We start from the raw sequence: 20,847 nt of genomic DNA on the forward strand, positions 1-20,847 counted from the left end.
GTCTGTTTATCCAAAATTTTACACGTACCTATAAGTGTGCATGTTTAAATTATTTAATTATTATAGTAACAAATGACTTCTCTGACTCGCATAAGTAACACACACAATCATTACAAGTAGCCGAATGCTACAAAATAGTGAACAAAGACACAAGCTGTTGGACCTCGTGACTAGTGAATAACAGGAGTCACTCAAAGAGAGGGAAGATTACACTACTCTGTAATACATATGCAGCTTTATTTTGCTTCTAGTCCTCTGGGGTGAGTCTGAAACCTATAGCCACTAAGGAACAGTTTATCCCACAGGTATACATCGATACAAATTGTGCTGCCTGTAGCATAATTTCATTAGAAATCACAAAGCCTATTGATGTTAATCCTACTGAAAAGGAGAAAAAAAAAGAAAAAAAAAAAAAAAAGAAAAAGAAAAAGGCAAGTACCCCTATCAGGAATGAGAAAATTTGGATCTTTCAGATAAATAAACTACTTGATTTTAAATATTTACAGCCTCAATTCGTCTAAGTAATATTGTAACACTTAGCATGTATATACATATGTATATGCACTCTATATAAGCATATAAATATATATAGATAAACAAAGTTACAATATCTGATTCCTGTTACAGAACTTCGCCATTCTCACTTGCTGAGAAAATGAGTGAAGGAAAGCAGTTTCATTGTATAAATAATATAGTGTGAGATTACCACGATTCGGCAATATACCTGGAAAAACTCAAGTGAATATTCGCTAGGGAACACTTGCACAACCATTTGGCTTTCTCTTACTGAAGTAACAAAGAAAACTGCCGTTTTGAATTGACTAATGAAAGGGGATGATAAAGCAGCTGCTTGGATTCTGTATCTTTTTTTATCCACTGGCTATACTTTTGATTCCTAACTGTGCAATTTGCTCTTCTTGTGTTTCCTGTGGTATGTTAGATCCACAGAGAGGACTGATCCTTTACAGCTTCTCTGTGAGCTTGCAGTTTGAATTTTATATGATGCAGAAATGGAAGACCAGACAGAAAGTAGTGTATACATACTGAATTCAAATTTTTATATAAAATTTACTCTAGAGATGTAGAGATGGAGAATACAAAACGTATTTCAGTAATACAAAATTAGAGTGAAGGATCGGATTTTCCCCTCTGACTACTTTAAGTCTGTGCCTCTCCTGAACTGAAAACAACTGCTCTGTTTCACATGATGGTTTTGTTTGTTTAATACAATTACAAAGTATAATATTAGTAAGTACATTTAAACAGGTGTTCACTGGGAAAAATGAATGTGTCCTAATCTGGACCATCTAAGTATCCCGTGCTGTGTTGGATATTCAAGGAAAGCAAGAGTAAAATATTTGATACGCCTGTATGTGCTGTGTGGAGTTACAGTAAGCATTTCCCACAGTCACCATATCGAAAACTCTTACAGAAACCACAACACACCTTTTTAAGGGAGGAAATTCCTTTTTTAGCTTTATATAGACCTCAGGAAAAAAAAATAGAATAAAATTAAAAAAAAATCATGACTGTTATTATACACTGAACACTGTAAAAAAGGTACCATATTTTCCATAGGGATTTTACACTACAATTGAATTTTTACTACTCAGTAGCATCAATACATGAATTAATTGCTTTATATAGGCATTACATGGTTGTAGGAAAGTAAAATTATTTGGCTTTTAGTAACTATTACACTTGCCGGTAGGTTTAAAAAAAAAAAAAAAACTCTTTTTCTTAGCATTCTGACCACTCCATTTTACAGTAAAAAAAGTTGACATTATTTAAACATGTGTCATTGAAACTTATTTGTCTCATAAAGCATGAATTATAAATCAAATTATCTCTGGTTGCGCCCTAACCTAAACTCTTTCCTGAAGTGTCACTTTTTGTTAAAATCAATTCCAGATTTTACGTATTGCTCTGCTCACCTAATTGACAGCAACACAAATTCATGATAGGCATAAAATGAAATTGTTTCTGTGACATAACTCAACTCAATAGTGGCTGAGGATTAGTTCACAGTGACCTTGTACAAACAGCCTTTACTTTCTCTTTTTTTTTTTTTTCCTTTTTTTTTCCCTTTTTTTTTTTTTTTTTTTCCTGTCAAAAATATTCAATTTTCAGGCTATCAGTCACTGGAATTTTTGTTACTTAACTGATGGACACTTCTATTTAGTTTAAAATGTTAGATGCAGCTGGCAACTAGAACATACAGTGATCATAGACTGCAGGATAGCATAACTCAAAGGTACTACGAATTTTCTTTTGGTACATCAGGTGTCTAAAGTGCAACTTCTTTCCCAGTAGCTGCATACACAAAGTGAGTCTGTGTCACTTCTGATACACTCAGCTCATTCCCCTATGACTCAGAACAGCATATTAGGAGACCACAGGACAAAACAGATATGACATTTCAAATATATTTAATAGTCATTATCCAGAGCCTGCTTTCAATCCAAATGTTAAAAATCACTTTGGAACATACCTGTAGTATTTGAGCATTAAGCTGCATTAATCATGAAGCAATACTTTAAATTAAATCAACTGGAGCCAAATTCTGCCCTCACCTTCACTCTGTGAGTGCACTGCTCTAGAACATGTCTTCTGAGTTTGGAATACCTGCTAGAAATTAAGTCAATTGATTAGCACCCTCTGGATCCAATGGTCCAAATTCTGCAAATTCTCACATTCACAAAAGTCGGTAGAGGACAGTATGGATATAACTGACAGCAGAATGCAGCCCAGCTGTAATTTCTAAATGTAGTTTCTTTGGTAGAAGACACAGCATGTAAGTCTTTCACTATAAAGCAATAATCAATATTGACTCAGGCTACTGGAAATCTGACTAGTTGTTTTGCTGTTTTATGACAGGACATGAGCTTTGTTGACATTTAGGGGTAGGAGGGAGTCACCACATACATTTTTTTCTACTTGACTAAACAAAAATTTTTGGTTGTTTATGGGGAGAGGAGGAGGCAATGGGGCCCCAATGATACTGTTCTGTGTCCAAAAAAAAAAAAAAAAAAAAAAAAAAAAGAAGGAAATTAAAAAAAAATAAAAACACGCATCTTGAAAAGAAAGCTCATATTTACATACACGATTGGAGGGATATAGTACACTGTTGCAATAGATGTCCTCAGTGGGTAGAGTTTCTCTCATGTCCTGTCACTACAAGTGATAGAATTGCTTTGGAAACACCCTCCCCCGTCTCCACCCCCAAACCAAAGCCAAGTGAAACCTGTAGAAGCGCCCACTTCTATCTGATGATCTTCTAGGAAATTACCCCAAAGTGCCCCAAATATATTAAATGCCTACCTGCACCCTCACACGCACCTCATTTACACTGCTGTAATTCCATTTGTTTTACTGGGCACTTACTTTTGAGTCACATAAGAAACATCTGTGTGACAGCAGAACCAGACACATCAACTGTGATCTGCTTCCACTTTTATTAAGTCCACCTCTATTTAGTGACTTGGGTTGGCCCCTTCAGTGGTGTCTTACAGCAGATTTCACTGCAGACAAAACGTAAAGTTAAACCAGCGTCTAAAGTGAGGTCCAGGGAATTCTAAAAGTCTCCTACCTGAATTATGGACATCCGGCTCGGGGGAGCCTCGCTGGCGTTAGTCCCTTGCCCTGTGAAGCTGGTGTGGCAGCCCACATGTCCCTGGGGTACAGTCAGGTTGTTGGAGGCGGGCTTCAGGTACATCACCTCAGACCTGGGAGAGCTGAGGGGCAGGCGGGTCTGGTAGTCAAAGTACATGGGTGAGGTGGCCAGGGATGGGCTGCTCACCACGTTCATGACATTGAGGGGGCCCCGGCTGTCCTCGCCCTCACTGGGCACCAGCATAATGTCATTCTTGCTGATCTTCTTCTTCTTGCCCTTGCCCCCTCCACTGCCACTGCCTCCTCCTCCCCCGCCACTGCCTCCCCCTCCTCCCAGCTGAGGGTGGCTATACTCGGCAATGCGACAATTATAGGTGCGGATCTCCTTGTTCTCTCGCTTGCACTTCACAGCAATAGTGATCATGGCAGCCAGCAAGATGATGGAGACAGTGCTCAGGGTCACGATCAGGGGCAGCGACAAGTCCCAGTGTGGTCGCCGATGCTGCTCGCCATTCACTTGTGGCTCGCCAGCCTCGGGTAGGGGCCCTGCCAAGGCCCTGACAATGAGCTTGGCCACCGCAGAGAGGCTGGGCTTGCCATGGTCACTGACTTTTACCACTAGTTCAGCCACAGGGCTGAGCTCCTCCCAGTAGGGGTGCAAGGTGCGTATCTCACCACTAGTGGGGTCCATCTCAAAGAGGTGCTCCTCATTGCCTTCCACAATCTCATAGGTAAGGCGCCCACTCTCCCCAAAGTCACTGTCCAGGGCACGAACGGTGCCCACAGGATAGCCCACCCCAGCATTGCGTGGCACCTGCAGTTCAGCGGTATCATTGATGAGGGCAGGTAGGACGATGAGGGGTGCGTTGTCATTGACATCGAGCACGGTGACACGTACTGTGGCGTTGCTCTCACGGTGGGGTGAACCTGAGTCCTTGGCCAGCACACGAAACTCAAAGTGCTTTGTCTGCTCATAATTAAAGCTCCTCAGGGCATAGATAGCACCATTGGTTGGGTTGACGGAGACATAGGTGTAGATGGATACGTCACCCACGTGCCCAGGCAGAATGGAATAAGAGACTGTCCCATTTTGGCCCAGGTCAGGGTCTTGAGCCAAGACAGAGCCCAAATACTCTCCAGGGATATTGTTCTCGGGCACCTGCAATACATAAAGATTCTTGCTGAAGCGGGGTGGGTTGTCATTCTCATCAAGGATTCGGACAGAGAACGACTTGGTGGAGTTGAGTGGGGGGTTGCCCCCATCACGTGCCACAATGGTCACATTGTACTCATCCTGTGCCTCACGGTCCAGGGGCCGGTCGGTGACCACAGTATAGAAGTTGTCATAGTTCTCCTCCAATGTGAAAGGAACAGCTCCAGGCCCACCACCACCTCCTAGCACCCGGCACTGGAGCTGCCCATTCTTACCCGAGTCACGGTCAGTGACCCGCACAAGAGCAATGACGGTGCCTGGTGGGGCAGCCTCACTCAGTGCTCCCTGGCGAACGGAGACAAAGCCAATGGTGGGAGCATTGTCATTGCGGTCAATGAGGCGGACCGTGACCTTGCAGTGAGCAGGGATGGGGTTGGGCCCCAGGTCTCGAGCCTGGACATCAATCTCTATGAGACCACTCTCCTCATAGTCCAGGTTGCCCTTGACACGGATGAGGCCACTCTGTGGGTCAATGCTAAAGAGGTCACGGACACGATCAGGTGCATAGCCACTGAAGGAGTAGAGCACCTCACCGTTGGTGCCCTCATCAGCATCAGTAGCATTGAGGTCAATAACAGCTGTCCCTAGTGGTGCATTCTCTGGCAGTTCAACCACATAGGAGGCTGCTTCAAAGACAGGGCTGTTGTCATTGGAGTCAATGAGGCGAACATTGATCTGCACTGTGCCCGATCGTGGTGGGTCACCACCATCCAGTGCTGTCAGCACCAGAGTGTGGTGGCTCTGCTCCTCACGGTCTAATGGCTTCTGGATGACCAGCTCTGGAAACTTTGTGCCATCACCACGGGACTTCACGTCAAGAGAGAAGAGGCCATAGTCATCACGGGTTAGAAGGTAGGTACGCAGCCCGTTGTCCCCAGAATCTGGGTCGTGGGCACTAGTGAGGGGGAAGCGGGTGCCTGGCGCAGCATTTTCTGAGATGTCCATGTCCACCTGGTCAGAAGGGAATGTCGGTGCATTGTCGTTCAGGTCCTGGATCTCCACCTTGATCATGCAGATCTCCTGGTCATTGGCAAACACCTCAAGGGACAGCTGGCACTTGGTGCTGCGCCGGCACAGTGCCTCACGGTCAATGCGTTGCTTGGTGTAGAGCAGCCCACTCTCCCCGTCCACATCTAGGAGGTGAGGGGCCGAGTTCTCCAGAACCCGGAAGGTGGACTTGGGTCCGCGTCCGGGGCCACCGCGCTCAGCAGGCAGCAGCCCACCACCTGCTGCCCCCGCCGCCAACCGTGCATCGCGGCCGATGTTTCCAATGACCGTGCCTGCTCCCTGCTCCTCCGGCACTGAGTAATTCAGGTTCTTCAGTGTCAGGGCAGGAGCCCAGCAGAGGAAGAAGCAACAAATGGAAAGGTACATCCCCGAGCAGGGGTGGGGGGGTGGCAGCAGCTGCAGCGGCGACCAGGGTCGTCCCTGTCTTCTCTGCTTCCTGCACTAGGTTTGCTCTTCCTCCTCCTCCGTCGGCTCTTTTTTTCTTTTTTTTTTTTTTTCTTTCTCTCTCCCCACCCCTATATTTTAAGTTCCTGAACCTGTTGCTCTAAAACATCTGCAGAGACACAGGATGAGAGGCAGCAAATGGACCATGTAGCTCAGAGGGAGGGAGGAGCAGACGAAGGGGGGTAGTGGGGGAGGGGGGAGCAGCTCCGGCAGCGTCTCGGGATGCGCTCGCCGTGATTGCGGTCCCCTCACAGTTACTTCGGCAGTCCAACTTCGGCAGTGGGAGGATTGCAAAAAAATCAGAAATTTCACAAAAGATCTTCTCCTCTGGGCAGATGAAGCGTTCCCAGTCCTTCAATGTTCGCAGATGTACAAAGGATAATAAAAATAATAATAATAAAAAATCAGTGGCAGTGGTTGTGTTTCTAAAAAATGATCAAAAAAGATTTTTTTTTTTTTTTAATACGTGTATTCATATATACATGGGAAAAGGGGGTGGTGGCCACAGGTCTGTGAGCAGGGGGGAGAAAAATCTTATTTGCTACTCATCACTTGCGATGCAATTGATGGAATGGAGGGATGGGAGAGAGACAGTAGGGAAAAAAAAGTCTCAGCTTGTTGGAGGAGCCCTCTTCGTGTGCAGTGAGAGGCAGTGAAATGTCTGATTGCACCGCGGGGCTGTTGGCTTTCAGGGAGTGTTTTGCTGCATTTAGAGATCTAATCTTGCATTGCTTGCGGCGAAGAGCTGCATCTCGCTGCCATCGGTATTTCCTCCTCTATTTCCAACACCCTCACTCTTTCTTTCCCGAATCAAAAGGCAAGGGGATGAGAATGGCAGAGCAAAGGATAAAAAAAAATAAATTTAAAAAAAAAAAAAAAAAAAAAAAAAGCCACGAAAAACTAGTGTCCGGATTTGCAGTTCCCTTTCAATCTCTCTAGTACCAGCCTCCCACTCGCCTACTAGGATAGGGGAAAAAAAATAGTGAAAATCAAGAAACCCACCAGCTCATCATTACCATTAGCAGCAAACATGTATCTTTTAAGAGCAATCGCGGGCTGCGCTAATCAGATGCACGCTCGGGTTTCTTTAAGACAGGCCAGCAGCCGCCGCCACCACATCCTTTCTCTGTGCGTCTATGCATGCGTGCGGATGCGTGTCTGAGAAGCTGCACTTTTCTCGCTGCAGTTTAATCCCAGTTTGCTTTTCTCTCCAGTCGAGAGGAAATCAACAGGCAACCCATGGCTGGACGCATAGATTAAACAAGAGCGCGAGAGAAAGGAAAGGACTGTGGGGGGTGGGAGAGAGGGAGGGGAGGAGAGGGGAAAAAAGAAAAGCACACACACTCTCTCTCTCTCTCTAAAAGGAAAACAGTCTCTGTATTCACAGGGCTGCGCTGTCAAGTGCCTCTCTTTTCTTTCTATACAGCATCTCCTCCCAGTGATACTGCCGCCTAGTCCGCTTCATCCAGGGGAGGGGAGAGGAAGAGAAACGCAATCCCGGTGGTGAATAAAGTGCCAGGTCTTTTAATCGCCTGATTCACCTATATTAAACCTATGCAGCTCCGTGGCGGGGTGTGATGCATTTTTGCAGCCCCTTCAGGCTCTTGTAGTCTCTCTGGACATCTCAGTAATAGTGTGAGAGCAGCAGCAACGCAGATGCGTTTGCCCTGTCTGATTTACCTTTCCCTCAGTAAATACTAAGGAAAGGCTGCTCAATTTTGTTTCAGGTTCTTTTAACAACCAGAAATAAATGAATGGCAGACCCCAAATGCAGGTGTTCCAGACTGCTGGATAAGTCAGATCCAGCGGAACAAATCACATTCACTATCTCCTCATGTTCCTCCCTTCACAGACATTAGTTGCAGCTTCTCCCTAACGCTTCTCTGACTCACTCTATAGACAGAAATAATAATAATAATCAGATGTATGTTTTGGAGGGGAGGGGGGGAAAGAAAAAAGAAAAGAATGAGAGAGGGGGTGTCGGATCCAGCTACACTTTTACTATACCTCTTTCTCCGGGAGACTGAGGATCAGGAAAACAAGGCTGTTATCCACGCACTGGCACAGAGGCGCGTCTGTCTCCTGCTTTGCTGAGTGTTTTTAGACCACCTTTCCTCAGTGTTATGTGTGCAATAATCAGAGCTCTTTCAGATTAAAGGAAAAAAAGAAAAAAAGAAAAAAAAAAAAAAAAAAACAGAGAAGAAAACACCCCAAAGCAACATAGGTTCCCAACACACAGCTCTAGTTCCGAGTCTCAGTCCTGTACTGCTTTTTCTCCTTTATTTGAGTCCGGACCCAAAGTACAGAGTTAATGCTGCAACCTGTGGTGGAGAGGCTGGCGAAAGCCAAAGCAAAAACACAATTTCTTCTCTGCCTCATTGGTGGGTGGCCCCTCGCAAACAGACGGTCGCCAGCCTTAGCCAGACAGCACGCAAAAGGAACGCCGACTCCCGATAAACCAGATCCATGGCACCAGCCGCCCGCAGGGAAGTGGAGACGCAGCGAAAATTCAACAGTTGGAGCCGCTCTCTGCCTCTCACTCCCCCCCCCCTTTTTTTTTTTCCCCCTCTTTCTTTTTTTTTTTTTTTCCTCCCTGTTCCCCTCCGCCTCGCTTCCCTCACTGCAGTACTCGCGGGGCCGCCTCGCCGCGCTCTCCCAGCGCCGCTCGCCGACTGCCTCTATTCACCTCACGCCGCGGCTTAAACATTGATACGGATTCCCCGTCAGCCAATGAGAGGCGGCGGTGACGACCGGCCCCGACGCCTCCCGGCCAATGGGAAGCGGCGGGCGGGCGGGGGGCGGGGCAGCGGCTGGAGCTGGGTGTCATTGATTAGATTGCTTCGCTGGGAGTCGCGCAACGTGCGCGGTGCTCGGGATGTGGGGCCTCAAACCCGAGGAGCACAGCTTACCCAATCCTTACCAAACCCACCACCCTTCACCCTCGCGCGCCTTTCCTTCCTTAATGCTTTTTTTTTTTTTTTTTTTTTTTTCTTTACTATTATTTATTTTAAGACGTATTAACAAGTCTTCCGCGATGACGGGAGGAGAAAATAAGGAGGAGATGCGAAGGACGCACTCCTTCTTCTAAGCACTGTGAAGGAGCACCCGAACTCCTCCGCCCCCCTCGCCCCCCCGGGACTACCCCCGGGTTGCAGGGAGGAAGGGGTGGATGGGGGGAGCCCGCCCCCCCCCCCTCCCCTCTCCAACAGCTCTGCAGGAGCCGCCCCGGGCGGGTGTCGCCCACCCCGAAGGGAATGAGCGTGGGAGCAGCGCTGCGGAGCGCTGGGTGCGGTGCGGTGCGGTGCGGTGCGGTGCAGGGCGAGCGGCCGCAGCGCCCTCCCCACCCGGCGCGGCACAGCGCACTGCGCGCCCCCCGCACGGCACGGTCCGGCGTGGCACGGAGGGAGGTTATCTGGCGCGGGGGGAGGACTGAGGCTGGCAAGGTGAGAGCTCGGATTGCCGAAGTGCCGGGAGGAAGCTGCCATTTGTGAGCTGTGAGTGACGAGCGTGTAAGTAGCATGAATCATTTAAGGTTAAAAAAATAACGAGGGGGAAAATCAACTCCGGAGCAATTAGAAGGCGCTCCCAGCAATTATTTTCAGAGCGGCTTTTATAAGGTTCGGTTTAAAGAAGCTGCTCTGTTGCCTTCCTCAGTAGGATGGCCTCCAGCCCATTCGGTGCCCATAAACATCATCTGACTTGGAGAAAGTCTTGCTAATGCATCAATGCAATAAGTGCTCTTTCTGGACCCGTCTCCCATCCTGGAGACGTGTCTGTAGCTTGGGCATGGACAGGATGCCCTGCAGAACAGCCATCATAAAACCAACGCTGTGTTAAAGTGCAGTGTATAAATAAACCATCCATACGTTAGCAGCAGCGTAAAATCACTGCTTTCAGATGTGCCAACTTTCAGTGTGAGAGAGACAGACAGACGAAATAAAGGAAATGTTTACAACATGTTTTGCTTTCCGGAGGAAGGCTTCAGATTGGCTGATGGAAATCGGCGTCCTCGGCCAAGTCACTTATTTGGAAAAGTCACTCGTAAAAGCAGGAGGGCTTTGGAAATGTAGCTAACATCAGAGCCAGACCCTGGGCTGCCAGGAGACTTCGTATCACCGCAGCTTGAGCCCTGTGCTCTCCTTTCCTTATTCCTTACACCCAGCCCGCAGGTTGTCTTAGGATGTCCTGTTATCTCCCGTGCAAGTTCTGCTAACTGGAAGAAAAAAGAAAAAAAAAAAAAAAAGTAAAAAAGAAAAAAAAAAAAGAAAAAAAAAAAGAAAAAAAAAAAGGTCATTGTAATTATGTATTGGCTCCCTCTAGCGTGCTAGGGACACTGCTGCATCTGGGGTATGTGTGTGTGGCCTGCGTGAGTACCTATGCGGGAGCTCAGAGGGGGCCGGTGGAGCACCAGCAGGGTAAAACAGTCATTTCACTATTACACTGGTATATACAGTGTAACAGGTGTAGGGCAGTGTATCATTTGGTTCATTTGGTTTACTGATGTTAAATTAAAGGAAAAAAAAAAAAAAAAAAAAAAGAAGAAAACTAAGTCTTTTCTTCGGGAGCACAGTCGTGTCTCTATCACTTTTCTCACCAGCCCACAGACTGCCTTTCCTTTTACATGACTCAGCATTGCACAGTAAATACTCCATCTCCACAGTGAAGTCAATACATCTGAGGGCACTTTGCAGTTTGTAAAACAAGTACTCAGGACTATCAGTTAAAAGGAAAACTACATAATCTGTTATCCAAGTACCTGTGTTCTTTGCTTATAAATTCTGCCTTTTTTTTTTTCATCAAACATCTTGTGGCTTGTAACATCCCATTGATACCAACAACATGCATAGAATATTTAGAGGAAAAACAAAACGTGAATCACTAGCACTGGATCCTCAAAACTACAACTGCCTGACAGGTGATGATGATAAGCAAAGTTCTTATCTCTTCACCCTGCATTTCAATACTAACTTCAGTAGACCTATTTTTTAATACTCATTTTCAGGTCTCATTATTAACAATTTCAAATGATTCCTTGGAAATGATCTCAGTTTGGCATCTTTTAAGAACTGTGGCTCCTAATCCCAACAGTGGCATAGGTGCCTAAATAAAAAAAAAAAAAAAAGCTAGATAAAGAAATTGTTCCTGCATATGAATGCATGCCTTTGCTAGGCTGATGTTTGTTACATCAGACAGTTTATAACAACAAAATGACATTTATTGATTTTAATCTACCTGTGCAAGTAATGAATATTTTATTTGTTCAATGATTTTACAGTATATCTAAAATGCTTTTTTTTGTGTGTCAAATTTGTAGAGCACACTAGATATTTGATAGCTAAGACTTGCATCATGATTTTCTACACACTCATCAGGAAATTGCTGTATTTTTCATGTAGAAAAGATAGAAATAAGATGTGTGAAGATAATGCCAATGAGTGCCAATCGTACCTATGTGCTGTGTGCCATGTCACTGTGTAATGAAAAAAGGAAATAAAATAATAACTACATTTAAAGAAGATGTTTATTAACAGATTTTTGAGAAAGCTGTAATGTGAGGGGCACAGACAAAATGCAAATCCTAAATACTATAGCAATAAACATGTACAAGAATTACACTATCAGGCCAGTCCAAAACAAACAAACAAAAAACACCCTTAAATGCTGTATGCCTGAGAAGCTCAGCAAAGAAGCAGAGTTCAATATAACAATGATCTGTATGTGGAGGAATCAAATAATGCTTTGGAAATCTAATTTTGGACACTTGAAATGTCTGTTCATTGGAAGCTGTAGTCTGACTTCAGCCTAAGTAATGGGTAGTGATACAGCTTAACTCAAAACTAAATTAAAAAAAAAAAAAAAAAAAAAAAAAAAACCAACAAAAAAAAACCCAAAAAACACTGATTAGTCATGAGCATAATACAACTATATTCAGAATTTTGAGGGGAGTATTCATTGTAAAATCAATGCTCAATCAAACGTTTTCAAATGAAAATATTTTATTTCAGTACAGATGATACTTAAGCACAGACAAAAAAAAGTTTCAGAACAAACATCCCTAAACAAATAAAAGAAAATAAGAAGACGAAGAGCAGATCAATATAGCTAAATGTCAAGGTTCAGTATTTAAGTTGTTTGAGCCTAAAATGTATCATTGGGAAAGCCCAAATCCAATCACCTTGAAAGCAATAGAAAGAAGGAAAATTAGAAAGGCCAAGAAAGGAATTCAAGGTATAAGGAGTACCTTTATTGGAGAATAAAAATACCTTCTCAAATACAAATGTATGCTTTATCAAAATGGGGAAGCCATGAGAAAAAATCTTGTGGATCTACTAATTTACAAACTATATAGAAGAGGAGGTACTGCAGAGAAATTAAATGTCTGTACTACAGTACTCATAGTGAATGAAGACATTTCCTCAAGTCTGCTTTCTTTTTAGCAACAAAGATGAGATGTGAGTGTGTACAGAGATGTCACCACACAGATTCTTAAAGAGCAGAAAGTATCTAACTAAATGGTAGTCATCAAGAGTTCTCACAGAATCTAAAAATGAAGTAAATGAACTGTTAAAAATATTCTGTCATTAAGATCAGTTACTATGTGCAAGGATTAAAAGGTGTAAAATCTGTTTATTGTCAAGAAAAACTAAAAGGGTGATCAAAGAATTACTTGAGCAAGCTTTACTTTTAGTATGAGGGAAAATTAGTTGAAATGACAATAAAAAGTAGAAATTATATGGCATCTAGAGAAACGTAAGAGAGCTACTATCAAGAAACTGAATGAAATCAATAGAAACCTGTCATCTGATTTGATTCATCCTATAATGATGAAGTAGTATAACTTACATAGATTAAAAGGACATTTCTTCCATCTATTAGTATTGTTTCAAAGTACCAACGGAACAATAGATTAAATGACTTTTGTGGCTCTGCATGAAAGTAGTTTTATGTCAATTTAAACAGCAGGATTTGGAACAGAGAATAGTTACTGGGAAAAGCAACAAGAAGTGACAGTACAGTAGGTAACGGCAGGAGAAGGTAAGTGTTTGAGTAGATGGTGTTAGTGGACTAATAAAGAGCAGGAGCCAAGATGTGGGGGGAATTAAAAAAGGATACTGAAGTGGAGCACTGGGCTATTAAAAATACTTGAGGGAAAGAGAAAGTGCAAGTAGGAGATAAATGTGAGATTGTTGCAGAAGTGATTAAGACTCACTTTTTCCATCTAGCTGGGATGTAATTCATTTACAGTTCTACCTGTGTCATTGTGAGGAGGAAAAAAAAAGAAAAAAAAAAAAAGATCTATTAGGCTTAGAGAAAGGATGACTTGTTAGGCCAAAGATAAGTGGCTTAAGGTTGGATTCTCATGCCTCCTTTCAGGCATGTTGTCTAATGACTGTTTAGTACAGAATACAGAAACATCCATTTATTTATTTATTTTTATTACAGTGAGAACAGGATGCAGAAAATTCTGTTTCAACCAGACTAAGTAGATGTTTTCTTAATAATTCAGAAGAATAAACAATCTCTTCAAGAACAATCGAATTAATGGAAACCTGTTTCCTACAAGTATGTGTTTTAATTTTCCCACTGTCACTAGTATCAGCTTCCCCCTGTGTCTTCCATTACCTTGCAGATGTGAGAGGTTGAGAGTGCCTGGAAAGGTGCAGTGGGTGTTTTTCCTTTTCTCACATAGGGCGTCCTTTCCTCTCCCATTCATACCCATCGTCTTCAATGAAATTTTAAACTATAATCATCTCTGAAATTTCTGTCCCTCTTGCAAATATCATTGAAATTGGCCTGTATGTTATGAAGTTACTGAGAATAATGATAGAGAAAGATGGACACTCAAGTAGTGGTCAAGTGGGCTGTTTGTTTACTTACATAACCTTCTTAAAAATAACAAACCAACAACTAAAATATTAAATATAAGTAAAAGTAGTAGTAGAACATATTAACCATTCTCTTATACCATGATCCTAGTTCCAGAGGTACAATATGACATGGTAAAAATGATCATATGATATGACTTGCCATGTTGCAATACATGCACAGATAATGCTAGCAAGTTAGGAATGCACTGTGTAAAAATAAACAGCAGTTTGCAGTATGTATTAGAAAATATGTGCATTTTGAATTAAAGGATGTGCTCTGAAGCATTTACCAGCTTTTCTGAAGCAAACCTTTTATGTACTCCTTTAAAACTGACATTTTTTGTGTTTATGGTAGTTTACATTAAGACCTGTAGAAATCAGTAACATATTTCATTTTCACTGAAAAACTAAGTCCTTTACAGATGAAAGCCTGTTTTGTAAATTATTTGTGACAGATCTGTTTGAGATTAGACCACATACACTCTTCAATATTGCAAAGGTTTAACTATTTGTTAAGAAATTTTAAAATGCCATTAGAATTGAATTGATACTCAGTGTAGTAGATGGTGTTTAGTTTGTCTGCAGTTATTTCAGGCTAATATTTCCTATGTCCTTAAAACACTATGTGGCAGGACAGGGAGGATATTTGTCTTCTTGTTCTCCTCTCCTCTGAGCTAGACTGCACTCTGGGAAGTGGACAGATTGTGTCTTCTGAGAGCACACAACAGAAGAAACTTAAGGAAGTGCAGGATAAGAAGGAGAAGGACTTATAAAGAAAAGACAAAAGCAAGCAGAAACTCCAGAAAGTGCTGAGAAACACATGGAACAGAATGAGTATTGACATATCAGAGAGGCAGGAAAGAAAATGTTCTCCTGGACTGCAGAAGGGAACTGCAGAGCTGCTGTATGGCGTTCATACATCCTCTCACAAAAAAATATGAGGTAGGAGATATTTATTTACACATTTTTATTCTACCTCACTTTGGGATATTTTATGAAACCTTATTTTGAAATCTGATCTCTGAGGTTTAAAACCCCTCTGGGAGTGCTGGTAGCACTCACTTTGAGGAAGTGGTGGAAGCAAAACCACCTCAAAGATCTGGGTAACTGGCATGCATTGTGCAGATGAAACAAATCACTTCTTACAGCCAAAGCAAGTAGCTTGCAGCTAAGTGGAGTTATCTAACCATGCTAACACGCAATTTGAAGGTGGGGAAACACATGCCAGTAGTGCAGTAGTCAATTAGAATACAGTTTCTGGGTATACCAACATTCAAAGACACTGAAATTTGCCTTGAACAGAAAGAGCAATCTCACAGAGAATAACCTCAGGATGAGCAGACATGATACTGAAACTTGTATTTGTGAATAAGATTAGGCATTAATACAGTGTGATTGTGGTACTCTGGGACTCCACTGAAACTTAGGTGTGAAGCATACACTCTACCCAGTAGACTTCAAAGCTATATTATGTGAACTTAATTGTGGAAATAGTCTTTTTCCCCTTTTTTTCATTTTAAAACATAAACAAAACCCTCAAGTCCCTAAACAAACAAGATTACTTTCCAAATGGAGTGTGAGGGAGCTGCTGGGTATTTCTAATGTTTCTTATGCAGGTATGCCCCTAAAGCCACTGATAACATGGGTAATAGTTTGAAATTCACTGAAATCTCAGTATAGTGTCACTGCACCTCCTTTTAAGAAGGAGGAATATGTTTGGATATTACTGAAAGCAGACTGATACTGTTGCTGAGTCAAGAGGAATCTGGTTGGCACTGCAGAACCAGTAAGTTTCTTAACTGGAACATCACAGGCTTCCCACCTTTCACACCTTCAAGCTGCAGGAGATTAGGGTCACCTATTCAAAACAATTTTCCATATTTTAAACCTTAGAGTGTTGCTTCTTATGCACTGGTTAAGTTTTTATTGTTTGCTCTTTTTCAATAGCTCTTTTTCAGTTTGCTGGCAGTAGCCAAGGAGTTGTAGAGTTTTTTCCTCTCAGAGCATTGCTAAGAGTTTGAAGGCTGTTGCATCAGTCAGACAGATCAACAGTTCACTTGTGAAGGCAAGAACCAATGTCTTTATGGAAACTCAGAGACGGTGTTGCCACCTGCAAGATATGGCAGGAAGCAGAGAACTGGGAAAGACTGAAATAATTCTGATGTAAAATGCTACGTAGTCCTGAGCCATAGAAATTCACCTCTGCTGGTATTCTTGCTATCACTACCATATGAATGAAGATACAAAGAATTAAGATACCATAGTTATTGAAACTTCTGATTTCTTAGTACAGTACTTATTTTCCTGAAGAGAATAAGCATGAAGTACAAGCACAAAATAATCTCTCTCTATATATAAATTTGAAGGATGTTAAGTTTCTACCAGAAAATAAATAAATAAATAAATAAATAAATAAATAAATAAATAAATAAATAATGAAAGAAGCTTTTTGACTGTGAGTTGTTTCCATGTTTTTGTCGTTTTATTTTTTTCTAAGTTAGCATTTTGCACCAACCAACAAAATTGCAAACATTCCCAAGGGCTTATGAAATTTCTTACACACTGCACACTGAAGATTCTGCAAGCTAAATTTGCCTGTTATGCAACCCTTTTGTTTCCAAAGTATTCCCTTATTCAGTTATACAGTTAGCAGTTCTACTTTAAGCATAACTGATTGCAACACTGTAAACAATTCTGTTGTTAAATCTCATGGAGAAACTGAATCCCATTTACTCTCTCCTTGCAGCAATTTCATAAGATTAGAGGAAAAAAATGAGGTAATGAAACTCTTTTTACTCTGTATCCCAAAAGTCCAGGGACACATCTAGGAATAAATAATAATGATGATGATAATAATAATAATAATAATAAATCTACTGAATCAAGTGTCATATTTCTTTGGTAATCTTTTAAAACGGAGTAGCATCTTTAGACTTTATGTTTTCTTTACTAGTTTATGCATCTATTTGAAGTTAACTGTTCAGTTGTGTTCCTGCTAACTCTTTTCTTTTGAGTGCTCTCATGTCAGCTCCAACACAAACAAGACTTGTAAATAGCAGACTATAGATAAGCTTTCAAAATGTTGTGTGGCATTTTGCCCACATATATGTCAAGTAAAAGGTTAGAATTTTCTTTTTAAAGAAAAACATACCAATTAGCAGCAATGCAAGGCTGTCTAGAGCATGAAGATTTCAAAGCATGACATGTCTGTAAATGCAGCACAATCCATTTATTTGTATGAAGCTCTCTTTCATTTTCTGATGAGGAGAAGGATCCAGTGAGGGTCAAACCTACAATATAAGTACAAGTGCTCAAAGACATTACTTGATCAGATTCTTTGCTGATGTGTCCAGCACAGCTAAAACTGGATAACAGGGTTGCAGATGATTGTTTTGTATTTTTTGCCTACCAAATTGCAGCCTCAATACTGGTTTCAGTGGCATAACTACCAAATAAGATTGTCAAACACTCTTATCCCCAGTGTGCAGGAAAATAAGGGAGAGTGGAAGATTTGCTTCCTGGCATGGGCTAGTGGAACTGCAGGTCATGGCAAAAGCTGGTGAGCGTTGATAGCAGCCTGCTCAGGTCTCCATCGTGATGGGGCATTGGCAGCCAGTGCCCAAGGCCACGTAAGGCTCTGGCTTCATTCCCTTGATGCATTGGCCAACTGAGACGAGCTGACCTGACAGTTGGCTGGTGACACAGAGCAGCGGGAGTTGTGCCCCCCCTAGAGCCAGGGGCAAGGAAGAGAGGAAATTATCTTTGTAAAACTCATAATTCCTTTCTCTGCTTGCTCCTGGGATGGTGCTGCTGTGCATCCCTCTTTCTGCAGGCAATCTGTTGTCTTGCAGTCTTGTCATAAGTGATTAGTCAGAATCCAGTATTAAAAAAAAAAAAAAAAAAAAAAACACACCAGAACCAAATGTACTAACCAAGGTGCAAAATTAACCTTTAAAAAATCCTATAACATACTGCAAAACAAAAACAGATCCTAAAATTAAAACATACTGAATCCTTGAAACTACAAAAAAGATTAGTGAATTTATCTGCTTTAATATAAGACTTTAAAGAGGTTTTATTTTTTAAAATAGCCAAGTGGTCCTGTCCTGGAAGTCATGACTTCTGGGCATCACATCATTGAGTACCTAAAATCACTTGTCAGTCTGGAAATTTTAAAGTAATAACACATCTTAGCTTATTTATCAAATAGGATAAGACAGTCAGGCAGGAGGAAGGAAGAAACATAGAAGGAAGGAAGCTGGCAAGGCAAGGCAAAGCAAAGCAAGGCAAGGTAAGGCAAGAGAAGGAAGGAGGGAAGGGAGGGAGGATGGAAGAAGAAGGAGAGGAGAGGAGAGGAGAGGAGAGGAGAGGAGAGGAGAGGAGAGGAGAGGAGAGGAGAGGAGAGGAGAGGAGAGGAGAGGAGAGGAGAGGAGAGGAGAGGAGAGGAGAGGAGAGGAGAGGAGAGGAGAGGAGAGGAGAGGAGAGGAGAGGAGAGGAGAGGAGAGGGGAAGGGGAAGGGAGGGGGAAAGGGAAGGGGAAGGGGAAGGGAGGGGGAAGGGGAAGGGGAAGGGGGACAGGAGGTGGGAGGCAGGAGGGGGAGGGGGAGAAGGACAGGAGGGGGAGGGAAGGGGAAGTGGAGAGGGAAGGGGAAGCGGAGGGAGAGGGGAGGGAAGGGGGAGGGGGAGGAGAGGAAAAGGAAAGGGGAACGGGAGGGAGAATGGGAGGGTGAGGAAGGGGACAGGAGGGGAGGGGAGGGGAAGGGAGGGGAAAGGGAGGGGAAGAGAAGAGATGGGAAAGGAGGGGAGGTGAGGGGAGGGGAGGGGAGGGGAGGGGAGGGGAGGGGAGGGGAGGGGAGGGGAGGGGAGGGGAGGAAAAAAACCATGCAAAAAATTTTTGTAATTCAAAGTTTATTAATAAACTCAATTTGTTTCCATATCATTTCAGTTCCTTGAGGACTTTGATTTTTTCATCATGTGGGACAAATGATCACAAGATGATTGTGTACATTAAGACTTACATCCATACATACTGTAATAAGCCTTTAGTAGGAAAATGCAATAAGATATTACTTGCTAAAATTCTGCAAGAGAGCCGACTCAGGATTACACACATAATGATGGAGTGACAATTTACATCCATGGAAGAAGTGAATGCTATGTTAATATGACTATATCCTTTAAAGAATAAAGACAATGATCAGGAAAGCCACTTTCTCTTATGGAAGAAAATAGCAAAGCAATTTTAAATGCACTTCTTCAGCAGTTTTCTATAAGATTATGTCGTGTAATAAGAGCTCAATAACTTCTGAATTCAGACACTTTAGTGACCTAATAGCTTAAGTCCCTGACACCACATATTAGAAGAGATTTTATCTTTCTTTTGCCCATATGTAGTCTTCTCTGCTCTGTCATGCAGGTTTTTGATGGACATTCACTGATGCAACATGGTAGTAATATTAGTGTACCATGAAATACAATTTAATCTTTTCTATATTTGTTTGGGGGGAGGGGGGGGGGGAGGAATATCAAGTACAGATGTCATAAGGGACTCAGGCTTTCTGATACCCTGAATCATTAAACACCTTCAGATAAGGGTGAGATATGGACTCATCGACCAGGAGCCATCATTAGGGAGGAGATGTACTTCAGCACCATGTCAGCCAGAGCTTCCGTGATGTTGTATGGACTCATCACTGCAAACACAAGGATATAGCTGAAGGCAGGTCATCCTTCACCATAACAAAATGGCACATCCTATTACCTGAGTGGTTTTTGTGTGTCTTTAATTTGGTATGTAAATTAAGTGGTTAATTGAGAATTAAATTTCACTTCAATAAAATACTAAGCAACAATCCTCCTAAAAGCAATTAATTTAGGTTTAATAGGAGTTACTGCATGTTAAAAAGGAACAGGTTATTAAGAGATAAGGAAATTATTTTTAAAAAAGATAAAAATCAATTATGCAGTCTCTAGATCTGAATAAATATATTTAAAATAACTATTCTGTTATTCTGACTCATTAGATACAAATTCAACATCTGTAGCATAAACCAAATGTTAATGTAAAATATTACTCATCTTACTAAAGTAACCTCCCCTTTACACTACAGTGGACACAGCTAGTGGAATAGGCAAATGCCAGAAGTTAGCCATTTAAATACTTAATTTTTGTGCACATTAAATTAAAACTGTCTGCAACATATATTTTGTAGTATTTTATTTGCAATTCAGATGTTATCTCTAGATGTATGTAAAGATGTTAAACCTGCTAACAATTAAAGAAATTATAATAAAACAGAAAATTGTAGCAATTTGTTTATGTTAATTTATTGTCACTATAAATTCGTCAGGGCAGCAGCCATGAATACACTTTCCTGTATAAAACCAAAAACAATTTATGTACCTCACACATAAAACAAAGCAGGAGAAAAAGTAACTAGTATTTATAGTTGCATGGTTCCTTCCTTCCTTCCTTCCTTCCTTCCTTCCTTCCTTCCTTCCTTCCTTCCTTCCTTCCTTCCTTCCTTCCTTCCTTCCTTCCTTCCTTCCTTCCTTCCTTCCTTCCTTCCTTCCTTCCTTCCTTCTCTCTCTCTCTCTCTTTCTCTCTTTATCTCTCTTCCTTTTCTTCCTTTCTTACTTTATCTTTCTCCCAGTGGGTGAAGATAATTCTTAATTTTATCTTGTGACTATTCATAAGTGTTTC

General features: G+C 42.1%; 1 protein-coding gene and 1 long non-coding RNA gene across 4 annotated transcripts in view; one reads left to right on the forward strand and one right to left on the reverse strand.

The window, feature by feature from the left end:
- PCDH17 (protocadherin 17) overlaps nucleotides 1-8,441 on the reverse strand; it is an 87,134-nt gene extending 78,693 nt beyond the window's left edge. For all 3 annotated transcript variants that reach the window (XM_090131201.1, XM_090131198.1, XM_090131204.1), the window contains exons 1-2: nucleotides 8,285-8,441; nucleotides 3,590-6,629 (exon numbers count right to left, since the gene is read on the reverse strand). In XM_090131201.1, the coding sequence (XP_089987327.1) occupies nucleotides 3,590-6,199 (2,610 nt within the window). In that variant the 5' untranslated portion in view covers nucleotides 6,200-6,629; nucleotides 8,285-8,441. The remainder of the gene's footprint in view (nucleotides 1-3,589; nucleotides 6,630-8,284) is intronic.
- A 1,087-nt stretch (nucleotides 8,442-9,528) lies between these two features.
- On the forward strand, nucleotides 9,529-19,182 carry LOC149920216 (uncharacterized). The gene is made up of 4 exons (XR_016470233.1): nucleotides 9,529-9,786; nucleotides 14,824-15,087; nucleotides 18,356-18,436; nucleotides 19,090-19,182. It is a non-coding gene; the product is annotated as an uncharacterized LOC149920216 (long non-coding RNA).
- Nucleotides 19,183-20,847: the final 1,665 nt, after the last annotated feature.

Source organism: Phasianus colchicus, chromosome 1 (assembly GCF_987193195.1).
Source record: "Phasianus colchicus chromosome 1, bPhaCol1.hap1.1, whole genome shotgun sequence".
NCBI lineage: Eukaryota > Metazoa > Chordata > Aves > Galliformes > Phasianidae > Phasianus > Phasianus colchicus.